This window comes from Mustela nivalis, assembly GCF_964662115.1.
Source record: "Mustela nivalis genome assembly, chromosome: 6".
Classification (NCBI taxonomy): domain Eukaryota; kingdom Metazoa; phylum Chordata; class Mammalia; order Carnivora; family Mustelidae; genus Mustela; species Mustela nivalis.
The window spans coordinates 101312182-101333749 of record NC_139025.1 but is presented as its reverse complement, the minus strand read 5'-3'; the positions used below and the strand labels follow the sequence as shown (position 1 = coordinate 101333749).

The 21568-nt window shown below is 42.5% G+C and overlaps 1 protein-coding gene across 1 annotated transcript in view; it reads left to right on the top strand.

Annotated features, from left to right (window-relative positions):
* The window catches only part of HACD3 (3-hydroxyacyl-CoA dehydratase 3), a 41177-nt gene that overhangs the window by 12212 nt on the left and 7397 nt on the right, over nucleotides 1-21568 (top strand). Inside the window, exons 2-8 of the mRNA XM_082737121.1 lie at nucleotides 5598-5640; nucleotides 7761-7834; nucleotides 9096-9260; nucleotides 11102-11153; nucleotides 14021-14131; nucleotides 19372-19499; nucleotides 21088-21200. Coding sequence (XP_082593247.1) covers nucleotides 5598-5640; nucleotides 7761-7834; nucleotides 9096-9260; nucleotides 11102-11153; nucleotides 14021-14131; nucleotides 19372-19499; nucleotides 21088-21200 — 686 coding nt within the window. The remainder of the gene's footprint in view (nucleotides 1-5597; nucleotides 5641-7760; nucleotides 7835-9095; nucleotides 9261-11101; nucleotides 11154-14020; nucleotides 14132-19371; nucleotides 19500-21087; nucleotides 21201-21568) is intronic.

Here is a 21568-nt window from a genome sequence, read left to right as displayed (position 1 = left end):
CAGTGCAGTTTAGGTGGAAGTTAATAACAAGATAACTAGAAAATCTCATGTGTTTGGAAATTAAATACTTCTCAGTAACCCATGTGTCAAAGAAATGATAATATTAGGAAATATGTTAGACTGAATAATAATGAAAATACTACATTCAAAGCTTGAGAGATGCAACTAAAGTAGGGGTGGCAGGAAATTTATATTCTTTTTTAAAAAAATTATAGCTGGCGTATTAGTGTTGAGTGTACAGAATAGTGATTTGACATCTGTGTACATTATGAAATGATCACTGCCAGAGTCTAGTCACCATATGAGGTTATTAGAATATTAGTGACTAGATTCTCTTTACTGTACTTTATGTTCCTGTGACTTACTCATTTGATAAGTGGAAGTTTTACTTCTTAATCTTCTTTACCTGTTTCACTCATCGCCTTCCCCCCTTCTCTCTGGCAACCACCAGCTTGTTCTCTGTACTTTTTGAGCCTGTTTCTGTTTTGTGTTCTTGTTTTGCTCTTTAGATTCCACTTAGAAGTGAAATCCTACAGTATCTGTCCTTTTCTGTCTGACTCATTTCACTTAGCATAGTAGCCTCTAGGTCCAGTCATGTCGTCATGAATGGCAAGATTTCATTCTTTTTGATGGCCGGTATTCCATTGTGTGTCTATGCCACAGCTTTACCCACTCATCCGTGGATGGCCGGTTACATTGCTTACGTATCTTGGTTGTTGTAAATATTACTGCTGTGAACATAGGGATGTGTATGTCTTTTCAAATTGGTGTTTTCATTTTCTTTGGAATAAATACCCAGATGTAGAATTGCTGGATTGTATGGTAATTCTATTTTTCATTTTTTTTAAAGATTTAAAAAAATTTATCGAACACAGAGAGAGATCACAAGTAGGCAGAGAGGCAGGCAGGGAAAGAGGGGGAAGCAGGCTCCCTGCTGAGCAGAGAGCCCGATGCTGGGCTCTGTCAGACCCGGAGATCATGATCTGAGCCGGAGGCAGAGGCTTTAACCCACTGAGCCACACAGGTGCCCCTATTTTTAATATTTTGAGCAACCTCCATCCTGTTTTCCATAGTGGCTGTACTAATTTACATTCCCACCAGCAGTGCACAAGGGCTTCCTTTCCTTCACGTCCTCACCAAGCTTTTTTTTTTTTTCCTTTTGGATAATAGCTATTCTGACAGGTGTGAGGTGATACTGTGGCTTTGATTTGCATTTCCCTGATGATGAATGATGTTGAGCATCTTTTCATGTGTCTATTGGCCATCTGGATGTCTTTGAAAAAATGTGTATTCAGATCCTGGGCCCATTTTTTAATTGGATTTTTGTTGTTGTTGTTGTTGTTGAGTTGTAGAGGAGTTCTTGATATATTTTGGATATTAATCCCTTATGGTACCTATCACTTACAAATGTCTTCTCCCATTCAGTGAGTTGCGTTTTTGTTTTGTTAATGGTTTGCTTCACTGTGCAAAAAGCTTTTCAGTTTGATGTAGTCCTATTTGTTAGTTTTTACTTTTGTTGTCCCTGCCTGAAGAGTAGGATGCAAAAAAAATATTTCCTTTCCTTTTTTAGAAGATTTATTTATTTATTTTAGAGAGAGAGAGAGAGCGCGCGCGCAGTGGGGAGGGTCAGAGAGAGCATCTGAAGCAGATTGCGTTGAGCACAGAGCCCAATGTGGGGCTTGATCTCACAACCCTGAGATCATGCATGACCTGAGCTGAAATCAAGAGTTGGACACTGAACTGACTGTGCCTCCCAGGCGCTGCCCGAAAAGATATTTCAAAGACCAATATCTGGGAGTATACTGATTATGTTTTCTTTCTTTATTTTATTATTTTTTTTAAGATTATGCGGCGCCTGGGTGGCTCAGTGGGTTAAGCCTGTGCCTTTGGCTCAGGTCATGATCCCAGGGTGCTGGGATCGAGCCCCACATCAGGCTCTCTGCTCAGCAGGGAGCCCGCTTCCTCCTCTCTCTGCCTGCCTCTCTGCCTACTTGTGATCTCTCTCTCTGTCCAATAAATAAATAAAATCTTAAAAAAAAAATAAAGATTTTATTTATTTATTGGACAGAGAGACACAAGGAGGCAGAGAAGAAGCAGGCAGAGAGAGAAGGGGAAGCAGACTCCCCGCTCAGCAGAGAGCCCCATGTGGGGCTCCATCTCAGGACCCTGAGATCATAACCCGAGCCAAAGGCAGAGGTTTAACCTACTGAGCCACCCAGGCGCCCCCTGACTATGTTTTCTTTAAGGAGCTTTATTGTTTCAGGTCTTATGTTTAAGTCTTTAATTCATTTTGTGTTTATTTCTGTATATGGTTTAAGAAGGTCGTCCAATTTTCCCAGCACTAGTGATTGAAGAGACTGTCCTTTCCTCATTGCATGTTCTTGCCTCCTTTGCCATAGATTAATTGACCATGGAAATGTGGCTTTATTTTCGGGCTCTGTTCTGTTTCATTGATGTATGTTTCTGTCTTTGTGCAAGTACTATACTGTTTTGGCTACTATAGCTGTGTAGTATAATATATATATGTCTATCTATACACACACATACACTATAGCTTTGAAATCAAGGAGCATGATGTCTCCAGCTTTGTTCTTTCTCAGAATCGGATTAGCTATTGGGGTCTTTTTGTTGCTCTGTATAAATTTTAGGGTTATTTATTCCAGTTCTGTGAAAGATACCATTGATATATGTATATATAGTTTAAAGATTTTATTTATTTATTTATTTGACAGACAGAGATCACAAGTAGGCAGAGAAGCGGGCAGAGAGAGAGAAGAGGAAGCAGGCTCCCTGCTGAGCAGAGAGCTTGATGCGGGGGGGGGGGGGGGGGGGGGGGGGGGGCTGGATCCCAGGACCCTGGGATCATGACCTGAGCCGAAGGCACAGGCTTTAACCCACTGAGCCACCCAGGTGCCCCGATAACCATTGATATTTTTGATAGAGATAGCATTTAGTCTGTAGATTGCTTTGGATAGTGTGGACGTTTTAACACTATTCTTCCAATCCGTGAGCATGGAATAGATCTTTCCATTTATTTACATCTTCTTCAGTTTCTTTCCTCAGTGTGTTGTAGTTTTCAGAGTACAAATTTAACCTCCTTGGTTAAATTTATTCCTAGCTTATTTTATTCCCGATTCAATTGTAAATGAGATTTTCTTAATTTCTCTTTCTGATAATTCATTATTAGTGTATAGAAGTACAGATCTCTGTATATTGATTTTGTATCCTGCAACTTTATGGAATTCGTTTATTCTAGTAGTTTTTTGGTGGAGTCTTTATGGCTTTCTGAATATACTTTCATGCCATTTACAAATAGTGATAATTCTTCTTCTTCTTTTTTTACCAATTTGGGTACCTTTTGTTTTTGTCTGATGGCTGTAGCTAGGATTAACAGTGCTACGTTAAATAAAAGTGAAGAGATAGGACATCCTTGTCTTCCTGATTTTAGAAGAAAATCTTTCAGCTTTTTGCCATTGTGTATATATGATGTTGGCTGTGATTTTGTCTTATATGGCCTTTATTATGCTGAGGTGTATTCTCTACACACACTTTGTTGAGAGGTTTTTTTATTGTAAGTGATGATACATTTTACCACTGAGCTTCTCATTGGATAAAGTTTGTCAGATGCTTTTTTTTATCTATTGAGACGATCATATGACCTTATCCTTCATTTTGTTAATGTGGTGTATCATGTTGATTGATTTGCAAATACTGAATGGTCTTTGCATCCCTGGAATAATCTCACTTGATTATGGTGTGTGATCCTTTAATGTATTGTTGATTTCAGTTCGCTAATATTTTTTCTAAAGTTTTGAGAGACGGTGCACAGCCCCGGGGAGGGGCAGAGGGAGTGGAAGATGCAGGCTTCCTGCTGAACAGGGAGCCTGATGTGATGTGGTGCTCTATCCTGGGACCTCAGGACCATGCCTGAACTGAAGGCGGGTGCTTAACTGAGCTACCCCAGCACCCCTCAGTTCACTAATATTTTGTTGAAGATTTTTGGTTCTGTGTTCATTAGCGACATTGGTCTGTTTTTTTGTGCGGGGTGGGGGGGATCGGGATTTTGGTTTGTTTGTTCATTTGTAGTGTCTGTCTGGTTTTGGTATCGGGGTAATGCTGGTCTCATGGAATAGGTTTGGAAGTATTCCTTAGTCCTCACTTTTTTTTTTTTTTAACAGTTTGAAAAAGATGGGTATTAACTCGTCTTTAAATGTTCAGTAGAATTTACCTGTGAAGCCATCTGGTCGAAGACTTTTGTCTGTCAGAAGTTTGACTACCGATTCAATTTCATTCCTTTTTCTTTCCAAGTGATTTAGAGTATGGGAAGCACACTGAGTTGGGCAAGAAGTGACCTGGGTGGGAACCTTACCTCCAAGACGTTCTAGAACTTTAGCTTTAATGAAAATACTTGCATCAAAGCCCTGTTTCCCTTACTGAGGAGCTATGCCCTTGGAAGTGTAACCTCTTTTGTTGAGGTTCCCTAACTCCCTCTTCCTGCCACAGAGAGGATCATCTAGAATTTTAGCTCCTTTGGGTGAGCATCTCAGCCTAAAGTCTGTTCTCCCAATAGGGAGGCTCTCAACATAGAGCTTGGCTCAAATGCTCCCCTCCCCGCCAGCATTCATTCTTTCCCTTTTCCTAACCCTCTTGACTGTGAATTAGAGAATGTAGTCCCCCTCTTCCCATTGTTATACCCCCTCTCCAATCTTCTCTCTGTCATTTGTTGGTTTCCTTCCATGCATGTTGGAGCACAGAGAGCTGAGCCTGTAGGAGAAAAACAAATGAATTAGTCACAGCGCTGGAAACATGATGCTCCTTGGTTATTAACTTTGAGCTGGGGGGTGGGGGGGAGTCCTTTCTCATCCATTGAAAAAAGAGCTAAGTAGTTACACTCTAAATTATGCTTTTAAAGTCATGTAGCAATTTCTGGGAATAAGTGAACAATCTGGAGAATTTTGATCTCTTTAGGTTGGTTGGGATGGGGGTTAAGAGGATGGAGCCTGAGGTGAGGGCACTGCACCTTTCATTTCCAGTGAAATCCCTTGTGATTGTTCAGCCCTTCTGCGGCCTTATAGGTCTCACTTTAGGTGAACCTCTCCTCAGCCATCCTGTTCTTGTGCTTGCTCTCTTAACACTTAAAACACTTAACTGCTTTTTACTACTCTTTTGGTCTTGAGCTTACGTTACTTGTACTATTTGAGATCTTCTGACAGGAAATGACTCATCATCTGTTCCACTAGACTCTTTGCTTCCACAGCTCCGGGGCTGAGTCGTAGAGATCTGGGTCCTCCTCGGAAACACCTCCCGTAGCACCTTTGTACCATTTGCCATTATGGGAATGGACTGACTCAGTATCTAATTGTTCTGCACGGTTAGAACAGCTTAGGGCTATTCTTACAGATGCCTACAATCTCAGATGGGTACAGCTAGATGTAGCTCAGAGCTGCGCAAAACAACTAAATATATTTTCTGGGGGAGGCACAGGTAGGAGGCTAAAAGTCCCTAAGGGGGAAGGATGGAGGGAAGTAAGCCCCGGTTTTAATTTCATTTTTCTCCTATTAAAATGCCCTTCTCGCATCCTTGGTCTCTTTTCACAGAATCCTGCCATCAGCATCACTGAAAATGTGCTGCATTTCAAAGGTCAGTATCCGGGCAAATGCTGTCAGCTCTCTACACAGCTAAAGAGGCATGGTGGTGGTTTCTTTTTCTTTTTATCTATTTGTTTTATTCACTTTCTATTGATGCTCACCTCTCTGCTGCTCTTGGGGTAAACTAGATCATTTATAAACATATGATTAGGAAAGTCAAAGAACTTACTAGGACTTAGAAGTCCTGCTTTCCTCTTGGAGAGGCAGGAGATAGAGTGAGAAAGAATCCTGGGCTGGAAATCAGGACATCTGTCTTCTAGCGCTAATTGTGCTGTCCTTGGACCACTTGCTGACTTCTCTGGACTTATAAAAGGAAAGCGTTTGGTTATAATCTGTATTTCTCAAATTTTAGGACACCTGAGAAAATGTTCTAAGGATCCATGGACCCCAGTTTTTGAGAAAACATGTGAAGATTTAAGTACGGCCACTTTAAGTGATATTTGGTTCTGTTGCAGCTGGGAACACAGCTGCAAACATGGCCTCTAAACTTGTGTGTTTGTACTTGATTATAAGATAGTTATCTAGAGGATCCAGAATACACTTCCTTTTTTTTTTTAATATTATAATCAAAACAAAAAATAGAAATTTTCTTAATGAGACTTTGCAGCTCTCTGAGGCCACGCTCACTGGCCAGTTTAAGAAACATGGCATTCTAGATGATACCTGAAGCCTTTGCAGCTCTGACAGTCTTTGATTCTATGAATCTGCCGCCGTCTCCTTTCTCCTTGGTTTGTCAGCAGATGCACTGCTGTGCCTGAGGGCAGGTCTGGATTCCTTGTCACCCAGTGGGGTGGGATTCTCCCTACTCTCTCTTTGTTCTCGGTCCTTGGAGTGTCATTAGTAAGTGACTGGGGTGGGGGGGCAGCGTAGGAGATATTGTTGAATTTCTGCTTTACTGGAGGTTCCATCGACCTTCACACGCTTGCATGAACGTGCAACCTGGCTCTTGTATCTGCTTTTCTTTTCTTTCTTTCTTTCTTTTTTTTTTAATAGATTTTATTTATTTATTTGACAGACAGAAATCACTAATAGGCAGAGAGGCAGCCAGAGAGAGAAAGGAGGAAGCAGGCTCCCTGCTGAGCAGAGACCCAGGACCCAGGACCCTGCTGAGCAGAGACCCAGGACCCTGAGATCATGACCTGAGCCGAAGGCAGAGGCTTTAACCCACTGAGCCACCCAGGCGCCCCTGTATCTGCTTTTCAAGAGCAGTTGTGGTAGCAGCTTAGATTTTTTTCAGTTAAGGGACAGAAGTGTACCTTGCCACTCGGAGGTTATGGACTGACTGCTCGACCTTAAGGAATTTATGGTCTTAGAGAACAATAGCCACCCAGAGCAGATACTAGGCAAATTATACCATATGTGGCCACATGAGGAAGGAGAATCCCAGGAGGGAACCAAATAATGGGCAAGTCAGAGAGTTAGAGGAGAAGGGATGTCCAGCCGTCCTTTGCACCTAGGCATGGCACCTTTTTGTTTTGGGGAAACGAGCCATGTCAAGGCATGGGAAGGGCGAAACGGTCAACCCAGGGTCTTTTCTCCCAGATCCATTTATGCTCTCTTAGGAGCGAGCTGAGGAAATTAGATATATTTCTCTTTTTCGCTCCATTCAGGATATATTAAAGGAGAAGTCAGCTTCTTCATTTTCTGTCCCTGGTTGGGAGGTGTTAGATTCATAGCTTTCTTTGAGGTAGTCCAGCATTTCCATATACCCTGAAACTTTCCTTAGCTGCAGTCAAGCTAACATACCTACCTGGTATGTCTCTGCCCTGGATTCAGTGCCAAAGTAAACGTGAAAGTTAAATTTATAGCTCTGTGATACCGTTGGCTTTGCTTTCAGTATTCTTTTTCCTGCCTATTATTTGAACTTGGTTGTTATCAAGGCCACATTGGGAGATGAAGTAAATTATTCTGGAACTGATCGTCAGAAGGACATACAGAGATAAACTTTTGTCTGGGATTCAGCTTATCCAGTTGTCTGAGTAGCTCTGCTCATGGGCCCCCGCTGGTTTGGGCAGGGCCCATTACTGTTCATATGCCTCTGAACGAACTGCACCAAGCTCTTCGATGGCCTTACCCTCCAGCTCACTTCAACTCACATTTCTTTCTTTGTAGCTCAGGGACACGGTGCCAAAGGAGACAACGTTTATGAATTTCACTTGGAGTTCTTAGATCTTGTGAAACCAGAGGTATGTCCTTTCTTTTCTTACTTCCCTTTACATTTTAGGAAATAAATATGAGTGGTTTAGTGAAATAGGGGGATAGAGGTTGGGGGGGGGGGGATGAAAACCAAAGGAGAATATAGTTCTTTTTGTTGGGAACTGAGTCCTGATTTTAGCTGCAGAGGAGTGGGAAAGTCAGCGGGCCCGAGAAGAATCTGGCCTCTGCCTCCCATTTGCTAGCACCGTGAACAATTCTCTTCACTTCTGTGAGTGAGTTTCCTTGTGTTCCTTGTGAAATTAAGGGTTAGACTAAGAAATCCTCAGGGGCCTTTCCAGCCCTGATACTCTCTGGTGTTAGCGAGCACAGAGGAGTATGTCTGTGGCAGGGAGCAGAGTTACATAAGGCAGGTGAGGTCCACGCCAGGGGCTTGCTTTCATGTGACTTTGCTTCAGGGGCAGTGGAAATCAGAAAAGGTGGAGGCAGCCGACCTTTAGAAAGAATGAGGGAAATATTGTTGAAGTTTCCTTTCTCTCAGAGCTCAAGGGAAACTTTTATGCCAGGAAGAGAGACAGTCTACTAGGAGGTGTGTTTCGGGTTCTGGAATTACACTCTTCTCTCTCGGGGCTTGAGCATACTGATCTCTCTGTGCAGGAGGGCTCATTTGTTTCGGTTGGTTTAATAGTCAGCAGTGGTTTAAGGGGTAGAGAACCTGTCACGGGGCTTGCTTTAGAGGCAAAGGAAGAGGCCATGTAGAAGAATAATGAACTGGAACAGCCTCTGAGAATTTGAGCATAGCTGGGGGGTTGTTCTAGGCTATCCCTTGTGATAGAGCTGTAACCCATCCAGTAAATTCCAGCCTTGGAAAGACCTTTCCAAAACAAGGGCTCGCTATGCGGGGGCCTACTGACCGTTCAAATTCAGTCGTCTTCATGGGAAGGAGATTTGGAAGGTGAAGATGTACTGAGAATGATTGGATGCCGTGCCAGGCATGGTAGAGATCTGGCAGGAGGTTCACCTGGAACCAGAACTATCTGTCTGTCTTACCCTGATTTCCTCCTGTGTCCTTCAGTGGAGGATCAGAGAAGGACCGTGCCGTTCGTACCAGTACTTTGCTGTGCCAGCCCTTGGTCTGGAGGTTCTCTTTGCATCACTCCTTGTAGGAACAGAGAAGAAAGGGGAACGAGCATGCCCTGCAGCACCTCTGTGTAGCCAGCCTGGCTTGGTGCAGTGGAAGGAGTCGGGGACAGGAAGGAGAGGGCATTCTCACATTCTCACTTTTTTTTCTAGCCGGTTTACAAACTGACCCAGAGGCAGGTAAACATTACAGTACAGAAGAAGGTGAGTCAGTGGTGGGAGAGACTCACTAAGCAGGAGAAACGCCCACTGTTTTTGGCTCCTGACTTCGATCGCTGGCTGGACGAGTCTGATGCAGAAATGGAGCTCAGAGCCAAGGTCAGTAAGAACTGCCCGGTCTAGACAAATCATAAGGAGCACAACTTATGGGGCGCCTGGGTGGCTCAGTGGGTTAAGCCGCTGCCTTCGGCTCGGGTCATGATCTCAGGGTCCTGGGATTGAGCCCAACATCGGGCTCTCTGCTCTGCGGGAACCCTGCTTCCTTCTCTCTGCCTGCCTCTCTGCCTACTTGTGATCTCTGTCTGTCAAATAAAATAAATAAAATCTTTAAAAAAAAAAAAAGGAGCACAACTTATTTGGAAGTTATTTGGGCCACCTCAGATACCTATCTGGGTCTGATAGAATAAAGACAACATTGCAAATTCAGTTAAAGACCTGGAAACAATTTTTTTGTTTGTTTTTAAGATTTTATTTATTTGATAGAGAGTGCACATGCATGTGTGAGAGGGCATGTGCAGGGGAAGGGGCAGAGGGAGAAAGAGTGGGAGAAGTGGACTCTCCTCTGAGCAGGGAGCTTGATGTGGGGACCCTGGGATCATGACCCAAGCAGAAGGCAGATGCTTAACCGACTCAGCCACCCAGCCGCCCTGGAAACATGGTTTTATAGAAGTACTGGTCCTATGTTTTGTAGACTGTCCCTCAACTGGGATTCGTTGAATGTTTTTCTTACAATTTAGAGAGGGTGATGGGATTTCGGGGAGGACAACCACAGAGGTTTCATTCTTACTGTGTCACATCACGGTTATACACTGTCAGGACGACTTAGCACTGTTGGTGCTTATCTTGGTAATCTGGCTGAGGGAATGTTTGTCCAGTTTCTCTGTTGCAGTGTAACTCCCCTGCCTTTCTTCACTGTGACTCACTATGTCCAGCCCATGCTTAAGGAGTGGGGAGTTATGCTTCCCATTCTTACTGCGGAACATCCAAATACTTTATTTGGAATTCTTCTGTATGGGAGATTTGTCTGTTCTCTTCCATTTATTTATATCCAGATGGACTGATGAATATTTGTTTTATAGTTTGGTTTATAATCCATTACTCTGTTACTCATATTTATTTTGTTGTTCATGTTGTTCTAGCTTTGGACATTGGAAGCTCTTTCAGTTGGCTCTTCTGTCTTTTTGACAAAGCTCCGTCATTGTGGGGCTCTTTTTTTTTTTTTTTAAATATCCTTAATTTCTGTCACTATAAGCTGCTGCAGGCTTATTTTGTGGATTCCCTGCTCCAGCCCCAGCCCTAGACTCAGCCATTCTTCAAGGAGTTCTGTTCTTTTTATTGGAGAGTCATAGTGGAAACCAAGATCTGAGCTCTAGATATTGTTTCTAGATCCTCTCAGGTGACAAAGTGAGGAACTGTATGTGTGCAGACTAGCCCATTCATACCCTGCCCCTACCTATAAATATTTCTGTATGTAAGCATTTGTATCTCTGTTGACCTAATGCTAGTTCTTAACTGATGTTGGAGACATGATTTTAGCTTCTGGGAAAATTATGCTAAAATTCTAGAAGTCTTAAAAAAAAAAAAAGAGCAATCTGTTTCCTTCCCTAAAATTCTGTTTTGTTTCTACAACCATGACACATCTTCTGGAGGTCTTTTCCAGCTCCAAGACTCTGAGACTCTCCACGTTGTAGTTTGGAAGCCAGCTGATTGGTTGAATTCTCTTGAGCACTGGATGGGCATTCTATGGTGCTGGGGCTCCCTAGTCAAGGAGGGGTCAGGCCTGTGGGCACCATGAGCTAGGACATTTGCCCCAGTGACACATGAACACAATTGGTGGTGGTGGCTTTGGGGAAGTCGGGTCACTTACCCAGCATGTGGACTTTTGCAAGCATCTGGGAATTCTAACCTGTGTTCTTGGAAAACTTCTGTCCAAATTCTAGGAAGAAGAACGCCTAAATAAACTAAGAATTGAAAGCCAAGGCTCTCCTGAAAGTAAGTTGCCCCTGCTGCTGTGGTAGTTACAGTTAGCCAGCAACAGAAATGGGGGTGTGGAGGGGTTCGATGCGGCAGGAGAGCTAAAAATGATGTGTTTGAGGTGCTGAGGACTCCTTAATGGCCAGGGCTTACTCTGCACACCCACATCAGAAGCCTTCATTTTTTCTAGTGTTTCCCTTCTCTTTGGAGCCTGACATCATCTGACAGCCCCCCAAAGCTGGTCTAGGAGAAGGGGAAGAGCCTTAGTCCCCTGGACTGGCCCAGTGTCAGTGGTAGCAGGCCCTACCTAGACACATGGAAACACCACGTAGGCCCAAGGCTACATTTTCTCTGGCTTGGTCTTTTTCTCCCAGATGAGTGTGGTTCTGAACCTCAGAAACTCTGTTTCTGTTTCTCTCCGTCCAACCGCTGAGAAGCGAGAAGCTCTGTAAGTGTATTGTCTTCTGGGCGATAGCGATGAAATGCGGCAGCTCTTTGCTGCTTTACTGCTGGGTGGAAGCTCTGTAGCAGGCCCTTGAGGGGTGAGCCAATGAACTTGGCAGGGCACGGGCTCTCTAAGAGTATCCGTTCTGGGGTGAGGACTGTGAAAGACCATATAAAATGCCTGCAGAAAAGCAAAATAAAACCAAGGTTTCTCATGAGTCCATATATTTGCAAGTTTTAGGGGGCCTTATGTGGCGTACCGGAAGGAAGGAAGGAAGGAAGGGGAAAGTTTTAGAGTGGCTGTTGTCGAACTATGTCCCATGGCTCTCAGGGATGCTTTGGAGGGACAGGCCAAGCAAGCGCGTCCTCTTCAACCCAGAGAAGTTCTGCTTCTGTGTTTTATATGTCAGGTTCTGAATAAAGTTTGTTTTGAAAAGGAGGTTTCATTGCTTTAGAAAAAGATTGAATAACCACTAATGGAGAGGAATATTCCTTTAGAAGAACAAAGAAGGGGTGAAATTAGGTGGAGGCAAAGAATTAAGATTTGAGATTAAAATCAATTTTGAGGGCGCCTGGGTGGCTCAGTGGGTTAAGCCACTGCCTTCAGCTCAGGTCATAATCTCAGGGTCCTGGGATCGTGTCCCATATCGGGCTCTCTGCTTGGCAGAGAGCCTGCTTCCTCCTCTCTCTCTCTCTGCCTGCCTCTCTGCCTACTTGTGATCTTTCTCGGTCAAATAAATAAATCTTAAAAAAAATAAAATAAAATCAATTTTGAGCTTGAAAATTATTTGAAATTTAAGTTAATTTTGGAGGAGGGTTTAAAGGATAAACTTCAAATGTAAAAATTCTTATGTATGGATTTTTAGGATCTTAGATCTAAGGCTTTTACTGTTTTATCTCAATTCATGAAGTTTCCTGATGAAATGAGCTCTTGAGGATGGCAAAGTCTAATACATTTTTGTAGGTTTTTAAAAAATTATTTGTTTATTTATTTGATAGAGTATGAGCAGGAGGAGGGGCAGAGGGAGAAATAGGCTCCTGCCAAGCAAAGAGCCTGATGTGGGGCTCGATCCCAGGACCCTGGTATCATGACCTGAGCCGAAGGCAGAGGCTTAACCAACTGAGCCACCCAGGTGTCCCTACATTTTTGTGGTTTTGAAGAAAGCATTTTAGTTAAATGTTGCAAAAAGGCTGACTCTTTTGGGTCCTTAGAACTAGGTTGCTTTTGATTGACCACCCTATTTTTTTTTTTAAAGATTTTATTTATTTGGCAGACAGAGATTACAAGTAGGCAGAGAGCCAGGCAGAGAGAGGGGGAAGCAGACTCCCTACTGAGCAGGGAGCACAATGTGGGGCTTGATCCCAGGACCCCTGGACTATGACTCGAGCTGAAGGCAGAGGTTTAACCCACTGAGCCACCCAGGTGCCCCTGACCACCCTATTTCGCGTGATTATTTGAGCATCTGCCAAGGCTTACATGCAGAATGTCTGTTGCCTAGGAGTAAATATGGAGCAGCAAGATCCGAGCTTCATAGCTCTTCTCTTGAGAATTATCCTTTCCTTTGCCCCACTCGTTTGACTCAGTCATGACTCTGAGCTCCTTACTCCTTCTTTAACTCTAATTGGCTGTGTCTTCCCGAGCCTTAGGCTACAGACAAAATTAACATTCCTTATCCTCCTGCTTCTCAGGCTATACTTTTCCTTCTTTGCTTTTGTCCTCATTCTACCCATCTTCCGAAGCCCAGGGCAGGTGCTGTGTCATCCCTGCAGGCTTGCCTGCTTCTCACTTCCCCAGCCAAATCTGATTTTCTCACCTTGAGGGTTTAACAAGACACCACCTGTTACTCTCTCCCTTGTGTTATGGCTTTCAGATTGAGGGCGACGTCAATTCCCAACATCTTTGAATCCCACTAGAGCCCCTCAGGACCTTACAGCTTCTGGGTGTTCAGTGGATCCTTGGTTGGATGCATATATGATCGACTATCAAAATTCTTTTTTTGTTACATTTTTATTTCTTTGAGCTAGTTTGACCTACATGATGTTAAAAAATTGTGGGAATGGAGGAACTGTAGATTATATGAAAATGACAAGAGCAGGAGCAGGGTGTAGCTTTATCTCCCTTCTTTAATGCCTTGTACAATGATCAGTCACTCCCTGGCAGAAGTAATTTTTCTCCTTGGATTTATAATATCTGTACACTTAGCCCTTCAAGGTCATGAGGGGAAAGACTGCTAAAGACATACCTCAGAGTGCAGTGTCCATAACTTTACCTTACCCTTTTCTCTTTGGGCCTAGGAGCCCAGGCTGGTGCACATCTGGGCCAGATGTCTGGGAGCTCAGGGCACCCAGTGGGAGAGAGGGGTGGAGTCACCAGGTCTGTCCCCACACCTGTCTGTTGCAGCTCAGCTTGTGATAGTTTCCTGTCTTGCTTTGCTTTTCAGCTCTTACAAGCTTGAAGAAAGGATACCTGTTCATGTACAATCTCGTGCAGTTCTTGGGATTCTCCTGGATCTTTGTCAACATGACCGTGCGGTTCTTTATTTTGGGAAAAGGCAAGCACAAAATTTCAACACTAGTTTTCTTGCTTTCGATTATTTATTTATTTATTTATTTATTTGACACACAGAGAGAGCACGAGCAGGGGAACTGACAGGCAGAGGAAGAGCATGAGCAGGGGGAGTGACAGGCAGAAGGAGAGGGAGAAACAGACTCCCCACTGAGCAGGGAGCCGGATGTAGGGCTCCATCCCAGGACCCTGGGGTTATGACCTGAGCCAAAAGCAGACACTTAACCGACTGAGCTACCCAGGCGCCCCAGCACTGATTTTCTTTTGTCAGTAGTTTAGCCTATTATCCACTGAAGGTGTCAGCAGTATCCTGCCTTTGGTATTAATAATAACCCCCCACCTTTGTGTAGCACTCAGGCCTTTCATTGTACTTCCGTGTCTGAGTTCCCTTGGCCTTGTGAAACAAGCAGGCTGGAGATTGTGTCCATTTAACAGGGGAGGAAACAGGCTTAGAAATGCTCCACATTGGGCGCCTGGGTGGCTCAGTGGGTTAGGCTGCTGCCTTCGGCTCAGGTCATGATCTCAGGGTCCTGGGATCGAGTCCCGCATCGGGCTCTCTGCTCGGCGGGGAGCCTGCTTCCTCCTCTCTCTCTCTCTGCCTACTTGTAATCTCTCTCTGTCAAATAAATAAATAAAATCTTTAAAAAAAAAAAAAAAAAAGAAATGCTCCACATTCACACAGCTGGCCAGAGGCACATTTTGGGCTAGTGTTCCTTTCTCTGCTCACTACATGGTAGCTCATTCGTAACCAAATAAACTTACGTGGTATTTCCAGTGCTAGAGTTAATGCAAGTCCAAAAGTGGTCTTGCCCTTTGGGAGCCCAAGTAGATTCTCAAATGGCCTATTCTAAAACTGAATGAAAAGACTATCATAAAGATAATTGTTCTTTTTTTTTTTCTTTTAAAGATTTTATTTATTTGACAGAGATCACAAGTAGGTGGAGAGGCAGGCAGAGAGAGAGGGGGGAAGCAGGCTCTGTGCTGAGCAGAGAGCCCAATGTGGGGCTCGATCCCAGGACCCTGAGGTCATGACCTGAGCTGAAGGCAGGGGCTTAACCCACTGGCCACCCAGGTGCCCCAAGATATTCGTTCTTGATACATTAATTTGTGTGTATGTTTTTTGAACTGTATATTTAACAGAATTTTGACATAAAGTAAATGACAATGGAAAAATTTTGAGAATGTGATCTAAAGTATTTTGAAGTTGTATTATAAATAATAAATCGGTAATAAAATTTGTGGGAAGAAAGGATAATGAGGGAGCACTTTGGTATGAAAGAAAGATAATTAAAGTAATACAGGATTAGTATAAGAAGAGAATATCAATAGAGCAGATTAGGTGGTCCAGAAATAGCTTTTACATTATATATGTATCTCACAATTATATATGCAATATTAAATGAATCATGAGTCAGTGGAAAGAGAAATATCCAATACTTTTTTATTGGATAGGAATTCTAATAATGTTTCCAGGGAAAATAGGTTAGGTTTGGGTGCATGAAGGAGGCAGGGATTCTCTTGGATTCTTTTCCTCACACTGTGTATAAAAATAAATCCCCCCCAAAAGATTTAAGAGTCCTATATCAAAAATTTAAAACGTAACAAGATACAAGTAAATGTTTATAAAAATCTCATTTGGAAAGTTAGGACTTTCTTTCTTTCTTTTTTTTTTTTTTAAAGATTTTATTTATTTGACAGACAGAGATCACAAGCAGGCAGAGAGAAGAGGAAGTAGGCTCCCTGCTGAGCAGAGAGCCCAATGTGGGGCTCGATCCCAGGACCCTGAGATCATGACCTGAGCAGAAGGCAGAGGCTTTAACCCACTGAGCCACCCAGGCGCCCCAAGTTAGGACTTTCTAAGCTTAAAAGAGAAGAAATCATAAAGAATAAAGTCAATATATTTGACTACAATAAAATATATAAATTCCTGCATATCTAAAAATACCCCACTAAAACAACACTCAGATTAAAAGTATATGGAGGTTAGTAGCATGGTGATGGAGTTTGTGGAAAATTGCAACAGACACTAGCAGGGGTTGATTACATATAAAGAATTTGTTACAAATTGATCTAAAAACATCTAGATCCCATGGAATAGATAAATAGAAGTCATGTGCAGGTAGTTCCTAAGAGGGAGTAAAACCAATTAAATATACAAAAAATGTTTAACTCAATAATGATGAAGGAAATAAAAATACGATTTTGTCAGTTTTGCAAAGTTTTAAAAAAGATAACTAATTTAAGAGGACATATGCTAAAGTAGACACACCAGTGGCTACTGGAAAGGGCATGAGCACAGCTCTTTTGTTAAATCACTTGGCAAAGCTCATCAAGACACCTGACTGTTCATGTCCTTGAAGCTGGTTATTTTACTTCTGGAATCATGTTCTAAAGAAATCACCGAAACTACAAAAAAAGCTTTTTCAGAAGGTATACACTATGGCATTGTTTAGATTAGTGACAAATTAGAAGCTGCCTAGATGCCCATCAATGAGGATTTACTTTAGAATATTCATTCAGTGGAATGTTGTGAAGCAGATAGAAAATATTTAGAGTTTATAGTAATATGGAGAAATACAACAGGCTACAAAAGTAAAGTATAAATTCGTTCTTCCAGTTACATCACATTATATAAAATGGGGAAAGTACTGAACCAATACATTCAAAAAGATTGGAAGGAATGCACCATCTGAAAATGGTTTGGATGTGGACAGTTTAAAAATTTGTCCCTATGGGGCACCTGGGTGGCTCAGTGGCTTAAGCCTCTGCCTTCTGCTCAGGTCATGATTTCAGGGTCCTGGGATCGAGCTCTGCATCAAACTCTCTGCTCAGCGGGGAGCCTGTTTCCCCCTCTCTCTCTGCCTGTCTCTCTGCCTACTTGTGATTTCTCTCTCTCTGTGTCAAATAAATAAATAAAATCTTAAAAAAAAAATTGTCCCTATATTGTAGAAGAAATAGGAAAAATATCAGTATAATGGAAAATAGAAGCTCTGTTTACAAAAAGGGAAAAAAAAATCCTATAGTCTTTTTTTTTAGCCCTTAATTTTCCCATCTGAGGGGTTTATAGTGGGTGAATTGTCATTAGCTCTAGAGTCATTTCAAAGAAGTGCATGTTGTCTTTCCAGCCTTCTTAAGACCTTAGAATTCTGCAAAAGCACAGCGGCAGGCTAGTGAAGACTTCACAAATGCCTTCTGTCTTAAGAGTCTCATGTGACCAAAGGCCTATAGATGAGTTACTTAAAAAAAGGAGGCAAGTTTCAGACCTGCAGTTTTCCTTACTGTGGATTGATCACAAGTCTCATGGAACGAACAGGGACATGCAAACACCCAATCATCTAATTTAACATCGTTAGATTGACTCTCTGTTGTTCCTGTGCAAGCCTGCAGGCCATTAGGTGATCTAGTCCAAAAGCTCCTAAGTTATCTGGGTCATGCGTTTAAGCTGCTTGGATTTCTCATTTCTATTTTGGCTCTCAGCTCTTTACCAGCCACCTTCTAGAATGGAGCTGCTGGTTTATTTCTTCCCTTATCAGGCGTCAGAGACGTGGTAAGAACCTGGTGCATGGCACCCAGTTTGCCCTTTGGAGTTTTCTCCTTTTGAATGAAGGGTGTTGGTAAATGGCAAATTAAAAAATATATATATTTTATTTATTTGAGAGAGAGTACAAGTAGGGGGAGCAACAGACGGAGAGGGAGAAGCAGACTGAGCGCCGAGAGCCGAAGGCAGAGGCTTAACTGACTGAGCCACCCAGGTGCCCCTAAGCTGATGTTTAAACTGTACTCTTTTGAGCCTTCTAGAAATGCTGTCTTTGGTGGTCACTGGCCTAACTGTGCCAGATCCTTGGAGGCACTCCTTGTGTTTGAAAGACAAGGACTCAGGAATCCTAAACCTAGTGCACCGTATAGGCCCAAGAATTGTCAGTAGTACCGTGGTTGAGAAAAAGGCAAAGAAGCATGTAGGAAGGCAGGATGTCAAGTAAGGATCAGTAAGAAAAGTAAAGGATTTTATATAATGGTCTGCTCAGAACTGATACGGCATTCACTGATGTTCTATAAGCAATAACTGTCATTTTAAATTACTACATAATAGTCCATGAAGTGGATTTATTTTATTTTATTTTATTTTTTTTAAAAGATTTCTATTTATTTATTTATTTATTTATTTATTTATTTATTTGACAGACAGAGATCACAGGTAAGCAGAGAGGCAAGCAGAGAGAGAGGAGGAAGCAGGCTCCCTGCTGAGCAGAGAGCCCGACGTGGGGCTCGATCCCAGGACCCTGGGATCATGACCTGAGCCGAAGGCAGAGGCTTTAACCCACTGAGCCACCCAGGCGCCCCATGAAGTGGATTTATTATCAAACTTTCCATACACTTAGGCATTTAGACTGTTTCTACTTTAATTTACTTAGGAAAAATGTTTCAGAGAGCAATGTTGTTCCTAAGAAACTTGTTTGTTTTGTATTGTTTTAGATTTTTTAGTTAGGATAGATTCTTAGAATAAGAATTACTAGTATGAAACATGTAAATGATATCACATGTAAGTGATATGCTTGGTTTCCTCCGCCAATATGGTTTTTGAAAGTTTGTTTTACTCAGTACTTTTGCACCTCTGCATTTATTTATGGTTGCATGATTTTGAGATTTTAAAAGGCATGATTTTGAGATTTTAAAAGGCTAGATTGCATTCAATGTATGTGCTGTAGTTTAATTTTAAATTAAATAATGGATCTGACTTCTCACCATACCTGATTCATAGATTTATCAGCTTATAATAGCTTTTTTCTTGCATTTTATTATTAGTATTAGTATTTTTAAAAGATTTTATCTATTTGACAGCGAACAAGGGAGAGAGAACATAAGCAGGGGGAGCGGGAGAGGGACAAGCAGGCTTTCCGCTGAGCAGGGAGCCTGGTGCACGCCTCCATCCCAGGACCCTGAAATCATGGCCTGAGCTGAAAGCAGAACTTAATCAATTGAGCCACTCAGGGGCCCTTTTTCTTGCCTTTTAAAATGAGAAGGACATACATAACCAGTAGAGTTTACTATTCATGACCTCACAGGTTTGTTCCCCTCCAGGTTAGTTTGGATAGTAAATTTGAATCTGAGTGGCTATTTATTATACTTTTCCTTAAATTCCTTTCATGCAAGGAGGTATGTAGTTTGAGACATAATCCTGTTGGAATTCACCTCCTGATTTACCCTTATTGTGTATTTGTCCCATAGAGTCCTTCTATGACACATTCCACACCTTGGCCGACATGATGTATTTCTGCCAGATGCTGTCAGCTGTGGAAATGATCAATGCAGCGATTGGTGTCACTAAGTCACCAGTGATGCCTTCTCTTATCCAGGTACTGAACAATTGACCTCAGATTTCAGTAGTTAGTAGGTATGGCACACTTTGGTGAGAAGTTACAATGAGTAAAAATCTCTTTGCATGGAAATAGCATTATTTTATCTGAAAGAGGAGGAAAACTTTTAAGCCCAAGGATATTTTCCAGAGTAGACTTTTGCCATTTCAGGTCTGGTTTGTTTATAATATCTTCATGAAATCACAAAGTTATAAAAGGTTTTAAAACTAGGGAAACTTGATTCTCAAGCAGGAGCAGAAAAACTTACCCACAGTCTTCTCAGGTAGTGATATGCTTGGTTTCCTCCCAACTTGGGTAGGTGAAGGCAGTGCAATCCTAGGAGCTCTTTTCACTTTGGACTTTCTTCCGTATACGAAGGGGATTCTTTTGACTGGTGTGGGGGTTCCCCCTCCCCTTGATAGGTCTATGTTGTTTCTTCATGTTTGGAAGATTGCTATCAGGCATGGGGCATCAGAGTCTTAACTTCCTTGCCCTCTTTCCTGTGTAATCATATACTATTAAATACAGCCCCCCACTGCTGACTCTGGAGGCAACAGGTGATTTCTGGTTAGTCTCTTCTGGAGTCCTGTTTCTGTAGTTCTACCCTTTCCTGGTATACCGGCCCTGGCATGCTGATAGTAGCAGTTGCAGGGTAAAGGGTTTTAATCCAATGGCCTTGTTACTCTTGGGGTTTCTGTTCTTGGAGAGAAGCCGCTTTTGTTCAGTCTATAAAATAAGAAGATAGTGAGGGACCCACTGATGTGGAATAGTACTTTTTGTATGTCAAGGACTAGTGCAGATAAGCATGAGGCTGGAATTTCTAGATTATGATGGAAGGGAGGCGTTCAGTACCCTCCCATCTCACCGCTCTGAGGAGGGCCGTTCATGGAGAATGCAGTGTGAGCGCAGCCCCCGGGAGTTGGGCACGCGCCAACACGGCTCTGGCTCGGAAGCAGAACGCAGAGTAGAAACAAGTCACAGATTACTACGTTGGATTTCAGAAAGTTTAAAAACAGGCAAAGTGAAACAGTGTACTATTTAGAAATACATACATAAGAAGGAAACCTATAAAGAGAAGCAATGGAATGGTTAACCCAAGGTAGTAGTTACTGATGGGCTTTGCTATACTGGTAATGTTCTCGTTTTTCACCCGGCTTTACGCAGACACAAAAGTGCATTTGGCAGTACTCTTTACACTGTGTTCGAATGTGTATGAGTGCTTTTGAAAATCAACTATTTGTGATGATTTGTTTACACAGATATACATAGTCTATTCAGAAAGACTGCTTGGGGTACTTTAACTTGTTCCAAAACTAGAACAGAGGCTTTCACTAGCTGAGCTCAGGCTTTTTTTTTTTCCCCTTAAGATTTTATTTTTAAATTTTTAAATCTCTACCCCCGGTGTGGGGCTTGAACTCATGACCCTGAGATCAAGAGTCACATGCTCCACTGACTGAGCCAGCCGGGTGCCCTTCAGTCTTTTTCTCTTTACCCTGAATTTAGTGGGGCTAAGTTTTAGGTAACACATTTATATAGTTTTTGTGGAATATATTTTTAAACTTTTTCCTCTCTTGGGTTCTTTTAATAGCTATGTGGAAGAAATTTCATTTTGTTTATCATCTTTGGCACCATGGAAGAAATGCAAAACAAAGCTGTGGTTTTCTTTGTGTTTTATTCATGGAGCGCAATTGAAATTTTCAGGTGGGTAGAAATGCCAGCATAGTGGATTGAATGCTTCTCCTTTCTCTGGGGCTGCTCTCTTCTGGAGGGAGTTTTTTTCAGAGTCTCATTTGGTTTGAGATTAGGGGTCCGTGTGTAGGGAGCTCTAGCTGCATCTTTGTGCTCTGAAAAGGTGAGGCACGTTTTTTTAAAGCAATCCTTGGATCATAGTACCAGCCTGGGTACTGGAGAGCAGAGGGAGTCGAGAGGTGCAGAGGTGGAAGACCCAGCGTGCCCTTCAGAATCCTGCTGTCTTGTTGGAAAGAGGACTCATCCACATGGAAGAATTTTGGAAGGGGAAGAAACATGGGATTGAAGGGGTAGTCAGGCTGGAACTAGTGAATACCAAC